General features: G+C 38.2%; 1 protein-coding gene across 1 annotated transcript in view; it reads right to left on the minus strand.

Moving 5' to 3' along the window:
- The window catches only part of ADCY2 (adenylate cyclase 2), a 205,016-nt gene that overhangs the window by 72,366 nt on the left and 112,898 nt on the right, over positions 1 to 19,752 (minus strand). The window contains exon 5 of the mRNA XM_059855000.1: positions 857 to 1,005. Within this exon, the coding sequence (XP_059710983.1) occupies positions 857 to 1,005 (149 nt within the window). The remainder of the gene's footprint in view (positions 1 to 856; positions 1,006 to 19,752) is intronic.

Genomic DNA, 19,752 nt, shown 5'->3' on the forward strand with positions numbered 1-19,752 from the left:
CCTACATGTACCTTTATAGGTTTTACCTTTTAGGTATAACATTTATAGGCTTACCTATATTTATAGGTATTTATAAATATTCTATACCTCTATCTGTTATGGGATTGAAAAAAAAGAATTTTTTTTAAAGTCACAAATCATCAGTATAATAATAGCAATATAACAGTTTCAAAGAATATTTGTGCTCCCAAGAGAACATGAGCTTAATCAAAAGTCCTGCAACATTTAAAAAAAAATCAGTTTCTAAGAATATAATTCGAACTAACTTGTCCAATAAAATAAAAAAAAAACACAAACAAACAAAAAAACCAAACAAAAAACCCAAACAAAAACAAGATAGAGCACCTTGTTAAGAAGAAAGAATGTTTGAAATGAAAGTGATTTATTTTTCCAGCTACTGGAAATTTTTAAATAACAAATAATTAGATCTGTCAGCAGAATATTTTATTTCAGGTACTGTGTAAAATACGTATGTGATACAGCTGCCTCTGTTTACATGATACAAATCCTGAGAAGTTGTTCCAATTAAGAAAATTGCAAAATCTGAATCATACCACTGACACGAGTTACAATTTTGACTAGTGTACACGGAAGCGGGATTTGGTACTTCAATCTGAAAAATGAAGACATTATGAAGAAAAGCCCAGTATTGTGTGGCTTTTTCTCAACTCCTTTGTATTAACACCTTTGTTGCTCTTCTGGAATGCAGCATTGTCAGCATTCGATCAACTTAAGGGATGCTACATATTAAGTTGTTGAAAAGCATATTTAAAAAGTGTTTTCATAATTCTTCCTTAACCCTTTCTTTTTTTTTTTTTTCTGAATGTTGTTGATACATTTTATTACAGTACAATACCTTACATTGGTGTGCCTTTTGACATACAAATTGTGGAAGTTGTTGGTGTTTTCCAGCTGGCCTGCCTTTGGACCTTGTAGCCTCTGAATGATCTCCGCTTTCATTTCCATGGCAATGTGAGCAGGCAGTAAAGAAAGCAGAAGACGCTCCTAAAATTTAAAATGAAATCCACAGTTTATTTAAGGAGAATAAATTTAGCATGGCACCAATACTGTGCAAGGCACACCTATTGTCAATAACACAGAACATTTTGATGAGGCTTGCACTCAGACCTGGTACAAGCTCCAAAGTTAAGCAGTACCTTGAGGAGTGTGACAGAGACGTACACACATTTCCAAGTAATACCTGCCTTTTTCAAGGTTTTGTCTATATTAGAAAAAGCTTAAGCTAAGCTTAACATTTGATGAAGTTATCTACAGGAATCTATTCAATATCTGAGTACGATGCAGCAAATGAAACAAGAGGCACAAGGCCCATCCAGAGGACTTAAACAGAAATGCAGTTTGGATCAAGCAGGAATAAGCTACATTTTTTTTTCTTTCATACATTTTAAATGCTCTGCCATAATTTTAGCAGTTAGACTGAAAATAAAATACAGACACAGGATATGCTGAAAATGTTAAGCTTTTGCAAAGCATTTTGATAGGTACTCTCTCCTTTAATATGGCATTTGCAATTTCTTTTCTAATTAACCTAAAAGCATATAAAATACTAAAAAACCCCAAACCCTATATATTTCTCCTCATCATTTGTCATTAGGGTCTTCCTCTTCATTTGATATTATGATCTTCTCTTCTAAAGCTCTCTGACACTTCCATTTCACCTGTGACAGCTTTATACTGATTTCCTACTTCTCTGGAAACCAGGTCAACAAGAACTCTGCAAAAAAAAAAAACCAAAACCTTCTTGCTTTATCATATTCCATCTTGAAACTGAATTTCCCATTTTCTCACAGGCAGACAGGAGAGACTCCTGGCTAAGGATAAAAAAACTGGAAGCCTGAACCAGCGAAGGGGGGAAGGCATCTGAAAAAGCCCCTGACAGAGTCAGAAACAGCTACACCAGAAAAGAAGATGACCTCAAAATGTGCATGATTCTCAGGTGCTACTCAGAATGATGCATGCTCTTTGGCTCACAAGAGTATTTTCGCAGACTTTGCAGTTCTGTTCACGAAGGTACCAAAGAAGTGTAGCCATTAATCCAATCCTCGGCCTGGGATAATTACTCCTGTTCAGGTCTGATGACCTTGAGTAGAGCAAGGCAATAACGGGGCTATAGACTCTTCTAATATTTGCAGCAACCTTGGCTATCTGTCTCTGTCAAGTACAGTGACAAATTCACATTCCTCATAGCATTTGTGCACTTGTAAGCATAGCATTCAGTTACATGAGGCCCCGTGAAACTGATCCTGCACATATTTGGCAAAAAACTTCTACTGCAGTGAATCAAGACAGAATCTTGCTTTGCTGCTAATTAATATTGAACTAATAATTTATTTCTTAAATGCAAGATTAATTTAATATGTTTAGGCATTTTAGCAAGTTCCCATCCAAGAGACCAGTGTATTTTCATTGCTTATGTTCACTGGCAATGTTTCACTTCCACTGCTCCTTGGTGGAGGCATTTTGCTAACTTGTATATAGAATCTGTACAACCAATAAATTTTTTTCCATAATGAAAACTTACTCTTCTAGGTTCCTCTTTATCTAACAGTAGAGGATTGTTCAGACTTAACAACTGAAATTACACAGTTAATGAAGAAGTGTAGCTCTTAGCAACAATTTTACATCATTATACTCCTTTTATACTATGGATAGTAAATGCAAGCTGGTTCACTATCTTCCTTTGACTATTATGATTCCAGACACTCAATGATGCAGACACTCAATGTCCAGGTTACTGCTTACATCTTTGAATCTCAGAGAGGCTGGTAAAAGGTCATAAAGCAAGAAATGTTTTCAAGGAAGCAAGCAAAAAAAACAAAGAAAGAAAGTTTTCATAGAAAGCAGCATAAAGTCAACCACAAGCTAAAGAATCACAAGAGGAAAAGAAAAAAAGAAGACTCTCATTTTGTAGGGGACATCAGGAGAGATGGAACACTTCCCTTTCTTTTTCTCTTCAGGCCAGCCCACTATTCCATTCTGCTTAAACATCCTGATGAAGCTGTTCACCACACCAGAATTCCCTCCAAAATTTTTTTTTCCTTCCTCTGTTTTCACTGTACAAAAGAGAAGGCTGCAACCAGAGGCTGTTTTAGAGAACTGCAATTGGTGAAGCACACTGCAGAACACCTTGCCATACCCAGGGGCACATACAGCCTTCAGCCACCCTCTCCATCCTGCAGGCTTCAAACATTCACACTTCAGTCCTGACCTTATCACTTGTGTGATAATGTGGATTGTTCATTTTCATTTCTTTCACTAAAAGACAGCTGTGAAAGAAGGTGAATCTTTACTACTTGTGAGCACTGTGGCTGGGCTGGTCAGCTAAAGATTCTAAGAAATGCAGAGCACACAAGAACAACTCTTCCTTCCTGTTTTGTCATTGCTGTTGGCTCAAAAGAGCATAGTGGAAGGATCAAAATCACTTACTGATCAGCTTGTAGTGCACGATGTTCTGCACTGAAACTCCTGCAGACTGGAACAATGCAAGGAACACCACAAATTCAAGACTACTGCTTATGCTGGCTTTATATTGATAATACATTTCACTCTGTACTATTCTCTCAAAAGGACAGAAAATCTACACATCAAAAACTAGCTGAACTGAGATACAAGACACTGACTTTAGACAAAAATCTTCCTTCTTTGTAGTAGACAGAAGCCACTCTCAGAGCTACAGTCTGTAAGAAACAAGCTGAAATAATACTGAATGCAGGTCAAGAGGCACCATTTAAAAGTCTTCAGGCTGAAAATAGGAATACCTGCTTCTGGTGAAAGACAAACTGCTGTGCTATGACAATAATGAAAGTCTCATAAATGTCCTTCCCTAGAATATTAACAACATGACCTTAGAAACTTATACAGGGGATTTATGCACACAAGACTGTTTACTGACTTATTCCCTGGGACTATGCTTTCCTCTCAACCATTCAAGTCACTTCCAGCTGATACCTTTTAAGTCCTAGGACTAAAAGATGCAGCCCCACTACCTATACTGAATTAAAGTGCCTTTCAATGCTATAGGTTAAGTACTTCTCTCTTCTCCACCAGGACCCCACTAGAAGGATAGCAAGCAGTCATCCTCCCTGTGCTCTCCAGCTGAAGATTTTCTGTGGTATATGTGAAAATGTTATTTGAGTTCCTGTTCTCTCTATCTCTCACATCCAAGTTGATCTCTTTGTCAGAATTTTCCCTGAAACATCCAGATGACTTTAGCAGTGATTCTTAGTTACATATCACTCCTCTAAAGCTTGATAAACTGGCTGCTTTCTTAGCTAGAACAAGTTGGCAGAGCTCAGTCAAAGAACACTGTGCTGTTTTCTGCAAGGTAGCAGCTGCATGTGAGTATCTCACAAAACAGCACGCTGTTGTTCCGCAGCAAACGAGCACAATATCCTCAAACATCAGGTACAGGTTATTTTCAAGAGTAAATTTTTCACAAATCAACCTCTTCTTGGCCTGAGGAAAAAATGCTGTATTCATTTGCTCATTCCTGTTTTGTTATGCAAACTACCAATACTGATTCACTCATTTGTACAAGATTACATCATGATCAATGCTTTACTGAGCATAAATGTAAGAATTTATAGATTTAAAGGCCAAATATTCTTTCACCTAGTCTGATTCCTTGAATAATACAGCTAACAGAATGTCATTAAGGAAAAGCAAAGGTAGTCTGATAGGACTCACCCTATTAAAATCAGCTTTGTGCCTTGCTACCAATGGAGAGGAACTGTCCTCCAAGGCAATTCACAGAATCTAATACTAAAATTCTGAGGTAGCAAAGCTCTCTTTCTCTCTCTGTTGGCTAGGGAGGGAACTGCAGGTCCAAATTGTGGTTTAGCTGGAAGAAATGTCCATCTTTGTTGTTGAGCTTTTTCTCTTATTTAAGAAGTCTGCAGAAAAACTATATATTTGTAAATCAGTAAAGGACTATAAGAATATTTTTGTCCTTATAATCCCGTATAAGGATATTTTTGTCCCTTTCAATGTCATTTAGGGCACTGAATATTGAATTCTGCTTTCCTGTGGGTTGGATTTTGTTTTCAGATTCCTGTGGCATATATCTAACCATCTCTTTAGTGAGTTTGACAAACCAGGTCAGTAAGTCAGTAATAAGAGCTCGAGAAGCAATTAGCCTATGCATGCATCCTGCTTCACTACAGTTTAGAAATCAACACTAATAACATCAAATTTTAAGCTGCCCTTGAAATGCAAAAAGAAAATAACCTAAAATAAATGAATTTTCTGATTCCTGATAACAAAATGATAGAACAGTCAAGAGCAGATAGAGATGATGATCCAGAGGGTATTTGTCAAAGTACCCCACTGTTAACCCAGACCTCATGATCATCTAAAATACGCCTACAAAAGTAAAGAGTTGCAAAGTGTTTTTTCTTAAAGCTAACTTGGACTCCTAACTGAGAGATGAGAAGATTCTTAAAAATTACATGCTATTATCTCCTTAAATTTAGCCAATGTTAATAACCTCCATCAACCTCATTACTTGTGCTGAAGCCAATAAATTGATTTTACTTATACACAACAAGAAAGGTATTCAATTCTGACTACAGAGACATCAAGAGATGGAGAATTCACCAACTTCTAGTGGTTAACCCCCTGAACTGTTAAAACCTGTTAAAAATGTGTTCTGAACTTCTTACTTTGAAGCCTTGGCCCTGTGATATCTTTTTCAGCTCAAGATTAATGTCCCTACTTATTCCTGTAAATACAGATAATTGTATTTTTCATCAGGTAAATAGACTTAGGTGTAAAAATCTCCTCCTCCTAAGTATTTTCTACACTCTCTTCTCAAAACCCTCAACACCCTTCAAGCATTTTAAGGGTTTCTTGACACAAATCGTAACATTTTGCTCCAGCAAACAAAGACGTGCGTACATTTATTTCCCTCAGTATGTCCACGACTTACTCTGTGCAATCTTCTGTTGTAACATCCTCAGAGTTCCCTGACTGCTGTTCCATGTCTCCTATTTTCTCTACAAAATATTGTACGAAGTTGCAGCCTTACAATATCCTAGCTATGGCCCATATTCTTTTAGAATTGTGTCTCTTCAGAAAGTTACAAAAAACTCTCTGGATTAATATTGTTTAGAAAGTATTCAATATTAGGGTATTTATTATCAGATCAGTACTTACATGTTCTGCAAAAATTATTGTCTGTGAATGTCTTCACATACCTCCTAGGTCATTAATAAAAAAATACATAGCAGCATAAACAATGAGATGAGATTCTTGCAGAAGGTAACACACATGCTAGCTCAGTGAACAGCTCCACTGATAACCTCCAGTTACTCCACTCAAAATCTATTAGACTGTGCTCTCTTGCTGGGAAGTGTCAGCACTTTTATGCTGAGCATCACTGCCTCAAATAACTTACTGAAATCTTTTGATTATGGGAAGTTACTTAACCCAAACACATACCCATTAAATACTAAAAACATTTTCCTATTACTTGATTTCTTACCAAAATGTTGAGTACATTACTCTATTTCTTTCCAAATACAATCCTATCACAGCAGCATCTTTTATTTCATACTGATTGTTTATACTTTTTCTGTCTAGTGGCAGCCCCTTCCTTGGTTATGATGCTTTTTTCCTGGAAAACTTCCAAAACACTTTTATTGGCCTTGACAAAACCAGAAAAGGATCAAGGATTTTTCATGACATCTAGAAATCTCCTACATATCACACCTCTTGTCATTTTGAACTCTTTTTTTATATATCCAATTGCTGCTTTTGCTTGTGGCTAGTACAGGCTTTATGACACAGATAACATCTTTCCTGATGGCAGAATATAAACTCTCATCTGTTCTCCTAAATGCCACCCCCCCACACACTGCTAACAACATTCATTTCTGATTTTTTTTCTCCCTGGGAAAAGAGTTTTCCCCAAGCATAGTACCATAACGCTTTTTGTTTTCATGACCCTTTTGGTGAAATTTCAAGCGTGCAATGCCAGGAGCTACAATAACACCACCAGAAAATCAACACACACACACAAGGGGAATGAAAGTACCATCCTCTCATTCCTCACTAGTTCCCCAGGCATGAAATGCAAATGCCCTCATGAAATTATTCTGCAGAAGACAAGCTGTAGTTGTCCAGGAGATGCTCCCAAGAGAATGGGAAGAACCCTGAGCGGGGGCTGCCAGTTTTCAGGCCCAAGGTGGCTGTCACCAGCTCAGATGGCGATGGGCTATGTCCACCCAGGTGCTGGGATGGGACCAGGGCCAGGATGGGGCCCAGGATGGTGCCAGACAGGGATTTACTCCCATAGTGCTGCCTGGGAGCTTCGACCTGGGAAGAGGCTCTGCCCTCCCCACTCAGTCCCTGAGCTCCAGGTATGCCCCCAGAAAGGGGAGAGCTGTCTTCAAATAATGTTGCAATGGCCAAACATCAGTGCCTTGGTGACTTGGTCACTTCACAAGAGCAGTAAAGCCAGTGCAGGCTGTCAGTTCAAGGCAGGGGTTTGCAGGCTAAATGCACAGCATTGTGCACCCTCAGTGCACCCAGCCTGTTTGCTGCAGAGTAGTTCTGGGAATGCAGAGCTGCCATCTCACCAGTCACCTACACACCCAAAAAATACTAAAGCACCACCACTGTTTCAATGTAGGGGACTGAAAGCACATTTAAATTCACAGGCTCACCACATATTTGGCAAAGACAAATTCCTTCACAGAACCTAGGGGATGTTTAATGTTTATGCACAGACTACAGTTTGCATATGCAGCCTGTTCAGGACGAATTTTGCAAGCAATGTTCAGTACACCTTCAGAAAGCATGCCTGTCCTGGGGCTGTTCAAGTGACAAGTCACCAAACAGCACAACAACAGAGTAAAAGAGAACACACCAACATACACAGCCAGACCTGCTTAATTAACTGACAGAATTGCAAGGTTTGTTTCTGTCTGATCCTGTTAATTCTTGCTCTAAACTTCAAATATTTCAAGAACTGATGAACAGACAGAAGCAGCAGTTTGCAAAGAATCAGTTTGATGACCATAACACGTTTATTACTATATCAGTCTTTAATAGAAGTGAAGTATTATAGTGCTGGCAATTGCCCAACACCATTCTTTTAAACAAAAAACTATTTAACTCTGGTACAATTCACTTCACATTTTGATGAGAAGAATTTTGATATTTTTTCAACAAAAACGAAGAAAACCCAATTCATCTCTCTTTTTACATATTTGTTCTCTTCCAAACCATCAGAGGTGTCAGGGAAGATATTCAAGAGTACTGCTTGAGAGGTATCTACGCAGCACTTTTTCAAAGGCCAAAGTTTCCTGTTCATCTTCCCAGTTTAGAGCCAAACCTTGTGGTTTAAAGCATCAAATCCAAAGCAAAACCAAAAGCATTTCTAAGGCACAGCACTGCATTTAAGTTAGAAGATCACATCTGAAGCACATTGACAGCATCACTCCTCCACAACCTTCTAGATAGCATGACACTGATAGTTTTTACCTTTGACATAGCTAAAACACCAGAGGCAATCTGCTTACAGATTGCCAAGTAGACATGCAAGAATGGATATCTTTCTGTATTTCACTGGTGATTTGCTAATATTTTACTGAATAGTCTACAGATAGCATACATTGGAGTGACCAAATGTTACTCACCATACAGAATAAAGATCAAAATCTAGATTCTTAAGAATAAAGATTCTTATCAGGCACCTAGCTGCACTTGTCAGGGGCTCAAAAACACTTTAAAATGGTCAGACAGAGCAGTGAGAAGCAGGGCCACAACAGCAACAGAAATGAATCAAAACAGTCAATCTCTGTATTAGAGTAGTCAAGAGTAGAAGTATTAAACACAGTTTTGGCCCATACAACAGCCAGTTTAAATAGAGATAAAAGTTTATTCAAGTAGGAGTAAGAGATTATTTCACCCATAAATTAATGAAAAGTGAACCTCCAGTAAGGAGCAATGCTCCTTCTTGTGAAACAGTGATGATAAATTTTAATGCTGTAAGCTGTATATTTTAACACCTCTTTTCTGAGCACCGCTATTTATTCAAGAGCTCACTTCCTAGCCTTGAAGACAGAGGAGGCTGACTCACACTAGGTGGAAATCAAAGAACAGGCAGATGTCTGGAGGGTGTATGCTGTTACTGCATTCATAAAGCAGACCTCTTATTTCCTTACAATGGTCTCAATAAAAGGGAACAAGAATGGTTTGCATTGTATTTCCGTCTCATGATTGACAGTTTCTTGTAGAAATCTCCCAATTGCTCTTTAATGATTATATTCACCAGCTACTAAAGACAGAAAGTTTTCAATGAAAAACTTTGCTCCCCCTGAAAAAACCCCTAATATAAACAGAGTTTTGAAAACCAATTCTCTTTATTTTGAGGAATATGATCAGGGGAAAAAAAGCAACAACTTAATGTATGGTAGATACATGCTAAACTAGTAATTAACACTGCTCAGTAGGCCTAATCACAAAATAAAATTTAACATAAATCATAGCAAGGGTTAAAGCTTTCAGAATTAGCCTGGTTTTCTTTTCTAAATATTTTCTCAATTTCATTCTATACATTTGATTTTCTGAAGATTTTCTACATTACTGTGCATACAATTTCGGAAGTGTTTTCTGTGGTATGTTCCAGAGGTACTTACACAGGTAAGTTTGCATAAAGGAACTCAGACTTAATCACAGAAAGACAGGAATGGTAACTACTAGACCTTCAACTGCCGTGTCACCTGGGAAAAGCCTGTACTCCTGGGATACTAAGTCTGTGTGTGCAATGCATTGAGAAAATTGAAATCCTAAAAATGCAACTGAGAAAAAATTAGACGTGCAGAAGGAAGCCACATTAAGTAGAAAATGCCCAAAAGAGGGAGCTGTTTATGGTTCTGTACAAAGAGCCACCAGGTCATTAGCTCCAGGCTGGAAGGAGGCACCTTAATGTGCTTGGAACTCTGTTGTGGGCAAAACAGTCTGCAGTCAGGTAGTTTTAATAGAATTAATTTACTGTAAACAAAAACAAACCTCTCACTGCTGATTGCAGCTTTGAAAAAAAAAAAAACACCACACAAAAAACCAACAAAAAAGATACACACTTACACAACCATCTATCCTCTGACCTCAGTTTTCCCTCTTTTTGCCATGCATTATGCTCTGTCCATCAAAATTCCCATGCTGAGGTGGCAGGCAGGGTAGGAAGCCGAGATAGCAATGTGTGATAGTTTCTCTCTGTCACTGTCTGCTTAGCCACTTCTGCTGCTCCATGATTACAGGTTTCTGCTGCCCTTGTCCTCCACACCTCTGATCCAGCCTGGAACACTGATGGCCTGCAGTGCCCTCTGGTGTGTCTGTGCTCCAGCATGGATTGCCCATGTGCCACAACCCCTCAGTGGTGAGGGTACCTTGTTTGGGTGGAGAGAGTCCTCTACAGAGATCAGCTTCCCTCTAGCCTCCAGAAGCTGCCTGTTTCCTTCCAAACTGTGTTGGGACAGAGGTGCCTTTGGTCCCTGGTTAGATAATTTTTAATGCCCAATGGCTAAGATTTTCTACACAAAGCAGGCTTTTTCCATGACTGTTTTGTGTGCCCCAGGGTAGGCTGGAGGCAGCTTGGCAGACATGAAGGGATTCACAGTGACCCCTCCTCCAGCTCACCACCTCAGCCCCCTGCGGCCGCCAACACAGGCTCCATACAATGCCACAGTGGCCAGTGGTGCAGAAACAGGGTGTCAGCTCCAGAGGTTTTCAAGCTTTAACAGGAGATCCACAGGTTAAACAGTGTTGTCCATGTGCAACCCTTCATCAAAACAGCTCTCTGCCAAAATGAGACCTCAACTCTCTCCCCATCCCCATAGAGAAATGCTTATCAGTGAGCACGAGGTTATTTTGGAGGTAGAGCCTGAGCAGCCTTTTTAGGTGAAACTAATTTGCTCCAAAATGAAACCATTTTAAAATCACTGAAGCAAGCTCCAGATTTCCTGTTTCTGCAGTGCTCCAGGTGAATTCCCTAATCCCCAGGCTCTTGCACAAAGGCTGCTCTGCTCCCTCTCTGTCTCTCATGGGATGAGCAATCCAGTGGAGATATTTGGCAAATGTCCCTCAGCACAGCAAAAGATGGGGCCCAGTTTGTCTCCTAAGGGAATTAGGGCTGTTTCTGAATTCTTGGTCTCTCATGTTGAAGGGTTTGAAATAGGTCTAATTCTTACCAATTCCATGTTCTATGTCTATTGTTTTGGAATCCTGGTTTACACACTGATGCCTGCACATTTGTAAACGTGAAGATGCATGCTGTAAAAAGCAATGCCATAGCTGCAGCTGATTGATTTTGGCAGCATTATTTGTAATGGCAGATGTGCTATGGATTAATGAAAACTATTCTATGATCACTGCTCTTAAATAGCTTCCAAAGTTTTTTAGAAATTTGGGAGTAGTTTGTGACTTCTTTAAACACTGGCTTTGGTAATTTCCTGCATACATCATTGAAATGCTCCATGCCTTTATGTAATTTGATTCATTTTGAAACACTGCATTTTACTCAAAAATTAACAGATATATCTATAGAAAATATGTTGACAACTAGTATTGTGTTGCTGTTCAATGAGATAAAATTATAAGAAATGAGAAGGTAATATATACTAACTGATAAAATTTTACCATGTAATTCACAGTAACATAATTCAGTATTCATCACTGAAACCTCAGCATACAGGCACACAATATCAACTGTTTAAGCTACAGGAACCATAATTCCTAAAAAGGAAGAAAGAACAAAAAATTTACATCTTTAGTGTAACAAGACATTTATTTTCATATTTAATTCCTGCTCCAGTCCTCTTGGTGAATTTTTTTGTTACTGCTTAAAAACTCTATCTGTATGATATTAGCAACAGATACAGATTATGTAGTCGCTTTTTAGACTGGCATGGCTGTTCCCACCATTTACATTACATAATTTTGAAGAAAGTAATAAAATATGAAACTGCTATATGTTTTCAGGCACTTATTTTAAGAAATGCTATGAAATATTCTTTTTGATTTTTGTTAGCACTCAATTTTTATTAACAAGCAAGAGGTAGCTGATTTCTTTTTCAATCCTGAGTCCAAGGTGCACCTCAAAACAGCTTCTTCCTCTCAGAACCTCATAGCCGTCTTAGCAGTACTGGCACTGCCACATCCAGCACAGCCTAGCAACATTTCAAATACTGAATTCTGCCAAGAAACTGCAGAACATATGCTCAATACACAGATGTGCTCTGATGAATCAGGGCCATCCTACTGTCATCATCTTATTGCAGGGGTTCCATACTGTTCTGTCCTATTGCAAAAGTTTTACACCTTCTTGGTGTTTTCTCATGGGCTGCTCCTCTGAGCACTGACTCCTTCTTCCCCACAAAGTAGCCAACTGACTCCATATCCACTCTCAAGCAGTTACCCCACTCTGTTATAGCACTCTTCTTCTCCTTGGTTACAGCTGTGCCCGGTTAAAGTCAGGCCTGGTCCTAATCTTTGATAATTGGCCTGGCTGCAACTCCTTAGGGGTAAGATTACTCTCTACACTATCTCTATTTTCTCATAATCTATCCCCCTACATCCTACATGTTCAGATTGGGTCATTGCAGAACTTGCTTGTTTGCAAGCTGCAATATCAGTATTAAAAAAAACTGCACCTTTTTTTTTTTTGGTTTTGTTTTGGTTTTGGTTTTTTTTTCCCTTCAAGGGGTGTGACAGGAAGGGAATGCTTCACTTGGATCCATCTAAATGAGAGCCACTTAGAGCGGCAGCAGAAAGGACCTTTCAGTAGATTGGATGGAGAAATCAGGGGAAAAGCACCATCAAGTGAGATATTACTCTGCTGCAGTGCACCCAGCTTCAGCATTTCCCACTTTCTTGACAGAAATATTTCCTAAAGACCCTGATGGGACTTGCTGAGGTTGTTTCAATGATGGAAACCACTCAAGCAGAAGGGCTTTCTAGAAGAAGGCTGTAGGAAACTCTGCTCTGCAAGGACTCAATGTATGATTTATTTTCAAGTTTGGTATTTTCTCTGTTTCATCAGCATTTCTGAGCTATCCTTGGCTGAAGAGTAAAGTTATTTTAACTTATTCTAAGTAACTTTGCTGTAAATAAAACTTTTCTTTTTTTGAGACTGGCAGCTATTCCATCCAAGGACCTATGAGTCATGCTCTGTCATACCAAATGTGGTTTAAAGTTTGAATAATCTCTCTCAGTGATCCAGCAGGTGAAGTCTCTGCAGCTGTTCCTAGTCCTGTATGGACTGCAGCCCATACAGGATGAGCAGTGAGCAAACTCTATAAATCATCTGGGGCAAAATGTTCGTGTGTATTTGGGCAATTGGAGAGAAACTTTCATTGCAGAAGCTCATCCCTTAACTCACAACTGCTGTTCAAAGAGAGACACCAGACATACAGAAGGCAATAATTATTTAATGTTTGATAGATAAAGGTCTGCATCTTATGTGTCTGGTAAGACATGAGTTCCTCTGCTATTCTCCCATATCGTTTTCCTTTTGCAGTCTCCAAGGAAGCCCAGTGCTTTGGTCTGAGGCTGTATGCTGAAATATTGACAGCTGTTTCAGGGCAAGAGCTCAATCTTTCTTGCACAAACCTCGCTCTCCCAGCAGGACAAAATTCACTGGACTGAGAGCAGTAAAAGCTACCCAAACCAATCACCTCGCATCTTCCAGCACAACTTCTTCAAAGTTTGTTTTTCTCTTAACACTAAGGGGAAGATGACATTTGGATAACAAGTTCTGCTGGTTTCAGCTAACTTTCCTCATCTATAGGTTCACATTTGCATTATTCAGGTGCTTGTTTCTAGTATCTAACAGGAGCACATTGAAAGGACAACGCCCCAGACATACAGTAGTATGTGGTACAGAAATCCAACGCTCTATGCAATGCAGCATTTTCATGTCTCTGCTCCCAGTGCAGAAGAAGGGAGTAAACAGAAAGGAACAAAATAAAGCCCAGGAAGAACTGAATGACCAGCAATAAATCCTATTTCTTCAGTGTGACAAAGGAGACAGAGAAATAGCCGTGCCAGATGCCCAGACTTAAAATACCTTCAATTACCTAAATCTGAAGGTTCTGCTTTTTTTTGAAAATCATGACAAGAATATGTTAGGCTACACCAAAAGCTGGAGCCCAGGCTATGCTGCAAGATGAAACAGTAAAAATAGTGGCTACTTGCAAACACTAGACAGAAACACTTTTATGAAGAAGCAAGAAAGATGCCTGCTATTTATTTCATACTAACAATTGGCTCTACCCTCAATATCCATGTTATTTCATAAATAAATCTATCTGGTTATATTAAAGTGAGAAAAAGAAAGCCCTGTAAATCTGCCCCTTACGAATTCCAGTAAAATTACTCCTTGAGTATTCTTTTCATCTCCTAGAATTGTACACAAACTACTGTCTGTATACCTGCATACTCAGGCTTTCTTTTATACATGAACAGAGATCTAGAAATATAAAACAAAGCAATTTTATTTACAGATTTCCTGTGGGTAGCACAGAGCTCACTGTAAAAGCTGACAGATCTTCACATTGTGCTGTACTATGTGACACAACAGCACTTCTGTGAATAACAGTATGCAGGCTGGTGGCACATGCTCCAACAACAAATCATTGCTTCAGGGACTTGTAGGTATTTTATGGTTGATAAGCAACTTTCACTGAAATGTTTAAGTTTCAGAGCAATGCAGAAAGCTATTAAAAATAATCTGATCCTGAAACAAAACTGAAGGGACATGAGTGATTTAAAAAAAAAAACCAAAAAACAACATTTAAAAAATTCTCAATGGGGATAACTAATAAAATTTTAAATCTTTGATCATGTAAAGACATTTGTCCTGTCCCATGCCTGCTTAGTTTCTTGAAGACCCTTTTGTGAGGAATCCTGTCTTCCTGAAATACAGGCAGCCTGCTAAAGTGGATCATTCTCACCCACAAGATTTGAAACCTTCAGAGAATTCTTATTTTTCTCCTCTACAAAAGCTGTCTTGATTTTTATTTCATCTGTCATCCTCACCCAAACCTAGCATTCTGCTTCCACTAATATGCCCAGAACAGAAACTGGGTTCCTAGTCAGTAGTCCTCTGGCCTCCCTTGGAGCTCTGCAAAAATTGGTATCACAGCTGCCTCCCTCCTGCCCTGAGCTATCAGCACAGCTCTGGGTGACAGACTCCACGTGAGAGGTGGCTGCAGCATTTCAGTTGTTTCATCCCTGAGCTTCTTTAGGTCTCTCTGCTGAATACATAGACATGAGGATTTGTTACCACTTATTTTATTTTATCTCTCGATTACTTGACCTCTCCTTCTCATATTCACCTTGAGATAACTGTTGCAATTAGTCTTCCATAAGTGTGGAAAATCCGTTTCCTCCACAATGAGCACAGAAGCATTAAAAAAAGTATTCAGAGGATTTACTATGGGGAATCACATGGCTTAATTCTGAATACAAACTCACTCTGAAAAAGATAAATCGGTTAATTTCTGCACAGTATAAAAATACTTAGTGTTTCTTTCTAGTAATTGTTAAACTTACAGTAACATTTGTCTTCTCAATGCCAATTTAATTTTCTAAAAAGATAATTTTAAAATTTTTTTTCTTTTTTGGTATCCCCTTTCATCTAAGCAGCATTTCAGATGCTTCTGTACTTATTTTAAATTTCTCTGTTACCAATTTTCACACACATTAACAAAGTATTAAACATTAGGAATGGATTAAATTGAATTAATGCCTTTCTATTACTTTTTAGCTTTTAAAATTTTTTAAGCTGGTCCAGAACAAACTAAATTAATCCTTTTTTTTCAGTGGTGGAGGAAAAGTAGCTTTCTTATGATTGATTTTTAACATTTTAATGAATTTCCAAGGAAATAAAGCAGGAAAGCTACACAACACAGTCATCCTTTAAAACAATTACTATTTCTTTTTATATGTATTCCTTATCAAGGGGAACTTGAATGCACCCAAGATGACTTAAAAAGTTGCCTGCAAGAGTAGGTAACTTTAGTGTGTTTAAGGCATGACTGCAGATAGCTTCCTGAGTGAGTGCCTAACTCTTTTTCCTATTTGCACTATATACAATTAAGTAGTGTATACCAATTTACAAGTTCAAAGGGCACAGGTATGACAGAATGGCTCAAATTTGTATTCTTCCAAATTCTTAAAGCTCACATAATAAAACTAAAATGAAATCAAAACACAAAATAACAAAATCCTACTGCATCATCTACTCATTCTCATGTAATAAAACAATTATTTTTCTATAGCTATGTATCTATATATGAAAAAACCTGTTCATTTCAATAATGCAGGGTATTTCAACATTGGATGTTACATATTCAAAATATAAGTTATCCTCCATCATTCAAGGCCAGGTTGGATGGGGCTCTGAGCAACCTTGTCTAATGGAAGGCATCCCTGCCTGTGGCAGGGGGCTTGGAAATAGAAGATCTTTAAAGTCCCTTCAACTCAAACCATTCTATGATTTTAAGTGTATTCCCTTTGAAAAAAGAAATTAACACCCTGGCTCTACAGCTGAAAGGCTAAATTCATCCTTTTGTTAAAAAAGATAATTTGCAAGCAAATTCTCCTGCACAGATACTGCCCTGCACAGGGATATCAGATACAAGACAAGCTAGGAATATGTGGCAATGGGGATACAGTGGCAACACTGCACTAGTTATAATTACCACAAAGTGATGGGTACAGTGGGGTTACAGCAGTCCCTGCAGGGCTGTTTGTTAATCTGCTCAAGAGCACATCTTTCACTGAAGGGTAAACAACCCTGCATCACTGTTAACACAGTTAGTGGCTCAGAAGAAGCTCTCAGTGCACCTACCCTGCAGCTGATACCAGAATGTTCCTAATACCAAACCAATCTCAAAAAATAAAAAACTCTTTAGAGTGTTTTTTAATTATGTTTTTAATATGTGACTTTCTAGGCTAAGAAACCAATTCATTCAGTAAAGTTGGGCTAATCAGTCACACGACCAAGTCAAGCACACATTTCCATGGAATGAAAAACTTGCATCATATCATATCATATGCCAATCACATACTTTCATATATCAACCTTATAATAAAATTTTATTCCTTCCCTGCTTCTTAAAAATGTGTCATTACCTGCCCACATAAACAGGTTGAAATTCCAGCATCATTTAAGAAAAGCCACCATACCACAGTACTGCAAGTGAGTTTGTGCATTTCTTGTCAACTAAAGCTAAACTTTTCAGTTACATTACCCTCTGTTTTTTCCTCTCAGTGAAAATGTGTTTCGCTGCAGATACTTGCCTAGTTGTGTTATTTTTAGGGTGAAAAGTTTTAGAGTTTTAATTTATGAAAGTAAGTTTCAGATATTTTGCCTGGAAAGGGAGAAAAACAGTGAGTCACTTAAATGACAACAATGATGTGCAGAGTCTATGCTTATGATCAAGAAAAGACAGAGGAGTTTTGCAATAGTTCTCTCTTTGAAGCTGCAGCAGTGCAGCTCTTCTCTAAAAAATGTAATACACTAGACAAAGTCAGTGAGTGAACCATATGCTGATCTTGTACTGAATTTTTCATGAGTATTAAAAAACCCAAAATTACTTGAGAACTCCCCAGTAAATCTCATTCCCAGAAAAGGCAGAATGCCCTTTGAAGAAGGCACATGGGGACAAAGATGCTGCAAAAATGAGTACCAGTGGGTAACTGGGGGAACTCTGGTCATGTCCTTTCATGGACTAAATGTTTGTGCCATCCTATACAGAGCAAAGGTGCTCAGCAACAGCCTTTCCAGATCTGAAACCATGGACTAAAGTCTGCCCTGCACACACATTATTATGTCTGTTTCCTCTCTGCCCCTGAACTGCAACTTTTAGTTAGGATTTAAATAGGGTCTTCTGCATGTCTCAATCATTTTCAATGTGGATTGCTTTTCTTCACATTTTTAAATCTGACAAGGATCAATTCCTGATAAACCTGAAGCTCTCTGGAAAAAGGTTTGAGGGATCCACTGTAATGCTCTGTCAGGATCAGTCATCTTCATGAGCCTTGGGGGCACTTGTGGAGAATAAAAACCCTGTGGTGTATGCTGAATGCTGTTAGGGCTTTCTTAATTTTAGCAGTGATGTCAGTGAGCAGGACCGCATTTTAATGTGATTTTGGGAGTTAAAAGGATAATGAATCTCCCCTGAAAACTTGCAATGTACTTTCAGCAGTGGCATTCATTGTGGCCAGTCCTTTGGCTTCCTTCATCCCAAGTTCAGGGCAGGCTCACAGAATTTCTCATGGCTCTCCACAGTCCACAGTTAAATTCTCTGGTTGTCCTACCTCATGGATTAGGTAAGATCCCAAAAGGGCTAAGTCCTTATCTCTTTCCATAGCATGGAATTTTTTACCTTGTCACTGCAATTCTGAGTACTTAGTTTACTCCAGCTGGCATAGAATATAACAGAATGGTTTTTTCTAGAAATCACCATAAATTCTCACTATGACTAACAGACATTTATCACGTGGCTTCTACATTTTCATCATAATGTAGAGAAGTCTCTCTCTTTCTCAAAAAGGATAGTTGTTTTCCTACATGTATTCATACAACATACAATTTTTTTACCAAAGTCTCCACCAGCATCAAGCTGACTTGATTTTTTTTTTTATAGTATGTCTCAGACAGTATAACTGAAATTTTGCAGATTTTACAACTGTCTGCATTTTACAGCATCCCAAACACACGTGGTTCTATTTAACTGTCATCAGAGTTTCCTGAGAATTACCTACTGCATCCTTGTTTGCATTACAGGCATATTATACTACAGTTCTGCCACTTCCTTTTTGGTGTATTATCATTCATATTCCTCCTACTTGTCAACCAGTTCACCTTCAGACAGTCATATCTTTAAAATGCTAATGTATTCCATGCTATGCAACAAGGTGCTTCTGTCTTTTAATGGCTAGATGAAAATTTTAACTGAATGGAAAAAATTAGGAAGAACCTGTGGTGCAGTGATTTATGTGAGTAAGTTATGGTACATCTATTTATAGCATTACACAGCTTTTTAATGATAGTCTGTTGGCATAATTAAGAGTCCTTGCACAGAGTTTGAACAAAAACATAACAACAACAATAATATTTAATTGCATTTTATATGCAAAAATCAATGGGGCTTCAGCTAAGAGCAATATGTTATTCATATGCTACTGATTCTAAATTGGGTTGTGACATACTGTTTGTTCCTCAAACTCACTGAAGATGCATACATTAATTTACAAGAACTCCAGAACATGCATACAGGAAAAAAAAAAAAAAAAAAGAGGCCTACAGTTTTTACAAAATGAGGAAAACAGAGAGAAACTTTATCACAGGACACACACAAGATAAGCAATCAACTCTCACTAGGAAGGCATATATTTATTACTAGAGTAAGAAATGAGTATGCATAAAAGAAAGGCTTAACCTAAAATGCTGGTATAAAAAGAAAACCAAAGGCTTGTGATTTTGATTATATTATCTTGTTAGAACAATGAAAACCTCAGAAATCCTTGGACATATTTGCAAAGTATTTGCATGTCACAGTAACAGCACCAGGCATACTAACTCTTGCTTTCTATTTTTATAACACCTCTAACAAGCGGAATGTATTTTTCCCCCATGGTATCAGTAAACAAATGTTCCTTCTTACAGTGTGGTTGGTGTCTGGAAGAACATATTTTAAAATAACCTGAAAGAATAACTTA

Source organism: Haemorhous mexicanus, chromosome 1 (genome assembly GCF_027477595.1).
Source record: "Haemorhous mexicanus isolate bHaeMex1 chromosome 1, bHaeMex1.pri, whole genome shotgun sequence".
Taxonomy (NCBI): domain Eukaryota; kingdom Metazoa; phylum Chordata; class Aves; order Passeriformes; family Fringillidae; genus Haemorhous; species Haemorhous mexicanus.